Raw genomic sequence first — 2,143 nt, forward strand, 5'->3', positions numbered from 1 at the left:
TTTGTCAAAACCAGGCAACTTCATAATATATGGCTTGTTTCAAGCTAATCAGAGTTAAGATTAACTGGAGTTTCTCAGGGTCACACAACACTGCAAGCCTCAAACAAATGAAAGAAAGGAAAAGCTTCAGAGCTCCTCATTGCAGCCATGCCAGAGAAGGGGGTAATGGGGCAGTGTGCATCTGATGCTCACCTAGCTAGTTCCTGTCAGAATTAAAAAAGTGTTTTATGATGACATCTGGACTTAAAAAACAACTGGAAAAAGTAACATGCACAATAAAGGCTGAAATGGTTCTATCATGCAACATTAAAAACACAGTCACAAACAATGTTTCTTAAACCATTAGTACAGTTTCCTCAATAAAATCCATCACCAGTGTCAAATATACTACCAAAGGAATTACTTCTATCTACTCAGTTATGTTTACTTTCACAGAGCTCTTCTTTATGCAGTTCTATGGGGTCACGAAGAGTCGGACACGACTAAACAACAATTAAAACACTTTCATTTTCATTATCAGCAATTGGTCCAAGTCAACAACCTATTTCATAAAGCTATAAAATGTCATTTTCAAGAACAAGGAAAATAAGTTAATTTGAAACTAGAAATGATTACCATGGATGTAAAATTGGCATATAGTTTGACTTACTTTCCATACTGGTTCACCTGTACTGTTTTTAACAGGTGGCACATTGAAATTCAACATACGTTTTAGAGCCACTGAAAATGAGAGAAAATAGGATTTTGAATACTTTTGAAAACGTATGACTAACCACATAATCTATTGAGAACCTTTTCAAAATATTGCAATCTGACTATATGTTATTTAGAAATAAACAATGTTAGAGTTTATTTATTTGAGATTATTGTAGTCAAGCAGTATATAAATTGTTAAAATAAAATAAATAAAGAGGCCATGGCTTATTTAAATTAATAACAACATTTGTCAAGATGTGTGGATATTGTAGCAACTGAAGAGACAAGAACCTAAGAGCAGAAACTGGTATTGTAAAATAACAGTGTGTTTCCATTGTACTTCTTATGTACCAAAGCCTTCTTATACTCAGAGACATAAGTATGATGAAAATTGATGTGAAAGTCATATTAGATATTCCCAAGGCTCTGCCCTGCGACTAAAACTTTTAAAATAATCCATGAACAAATGCATGAATGGGAACAAAATGGCAAAGGAGATTCAGCAGAAAGTGTAAAGTGTTGCACACAAGGGCACTGAATTTACATATATTCTGTCAAGTCCAAACTGGTAGTGACTTCTCAATATCTTCGACATATGAAGAATGAAACGGTAATAAAAAATGTGTGTGTGTGTGTTGAAGTCTGATGAAGAAGTCTAGTCCTAAACCCAAACCCCGACATGGGTGAATCCGTGAAGATTTCATACACCTTTGCAGTATGTGTTCCAGAATGGTTTCTTGAAACATTTTTTACTACTAAATACATGTTCAGTATGGAATGCTTTGGCAATTACAAGCCATTGGGACATACTACACTGACCTGCTTCTGACTGGATAACATAGGCAAATCTGTTTGTTTGAAACAACCTTCCCCAACCTGGTAAGCCCCAGATGTTCTGGACCACAAGTCCAACCAGTGCTGATTGCGGCTAATGGGAACTAGTCCAAAAACAACTGGAGGACACCAGGTGGAGAAACTCTGACTTGAAGGGCTGTGCTTCAGTTTGGAGTAGTAACACCAGCCATTAAAATCACAGAAAGACACCCAGCCTAAAACCATCACGATTGCATAGATGACATGTTCAGAACTCCTCAGAGCACAGCTTGAAAAGATGAAAACAATGCTGACTCTGATAAACCTTATATTTTCCTTTGAGGATGATGCGTGTAAGGTACTAAAGGGGCATTTCTTGGGGATCATTTGTTCTTGTATCTTCTAACAATGCCTTGCAAATTGCTTAACGCGGGTAGGCGGATGATGCAAAGGCTGCTTTTAACAACTAATAGCATGACTCCACTTTAAGTTTAAGGGCTCCTTTGGAATAATTGTAATGTCTATGGAACTGTGACGACAGTCTCTTTGTGGACATGATGGGGGTGGGGTGGATTCCCCCCCCCCCTTTTTGTACCAACTTAAAACTCCGTAGTGGTCTATGAAGTACCTACTG

The 2,143-nt window shown here is 37.3% G+C and overlaps 1 protein-coding gene across 2 annotated transcripts in view; it reads right to left on the reverse strand.

Moving 5' to 3' along the window:
- Window positions 1–2,143, reverse strand: part of SCFD1 (sec1 family domain containing 1) — a 43,877-nt gene that overhangs the window by 41,172 nt on the left and 562 nt on the right. For both annotated transcript variants that reach the window (XM_082240149.1, XM_082240148.1), the window contains exon 2: window positions 650–720. In XM_082240149.1, coding sequence (XP_082096275.1) covers window positions 650–693 — 44 coding nt within the window. In that variant the 5' untranslated portion in view covers window positions 694–720. The remainder of the gene's footprint in view (window positions 1–649; window positions 721–2,143) is intronic.

Source organism: Podarcis vaucheri (assembly GCF_965113315.1).
Source record: "Podarcis vaucheri genome assembly, chromosome: 1".
Lineage (NCBI taxonomy): Eukaryota > Metazoa > Chordata > Lepidosauria > Squamata > Lacertidae > Podarcis > Podarcis vaucheri.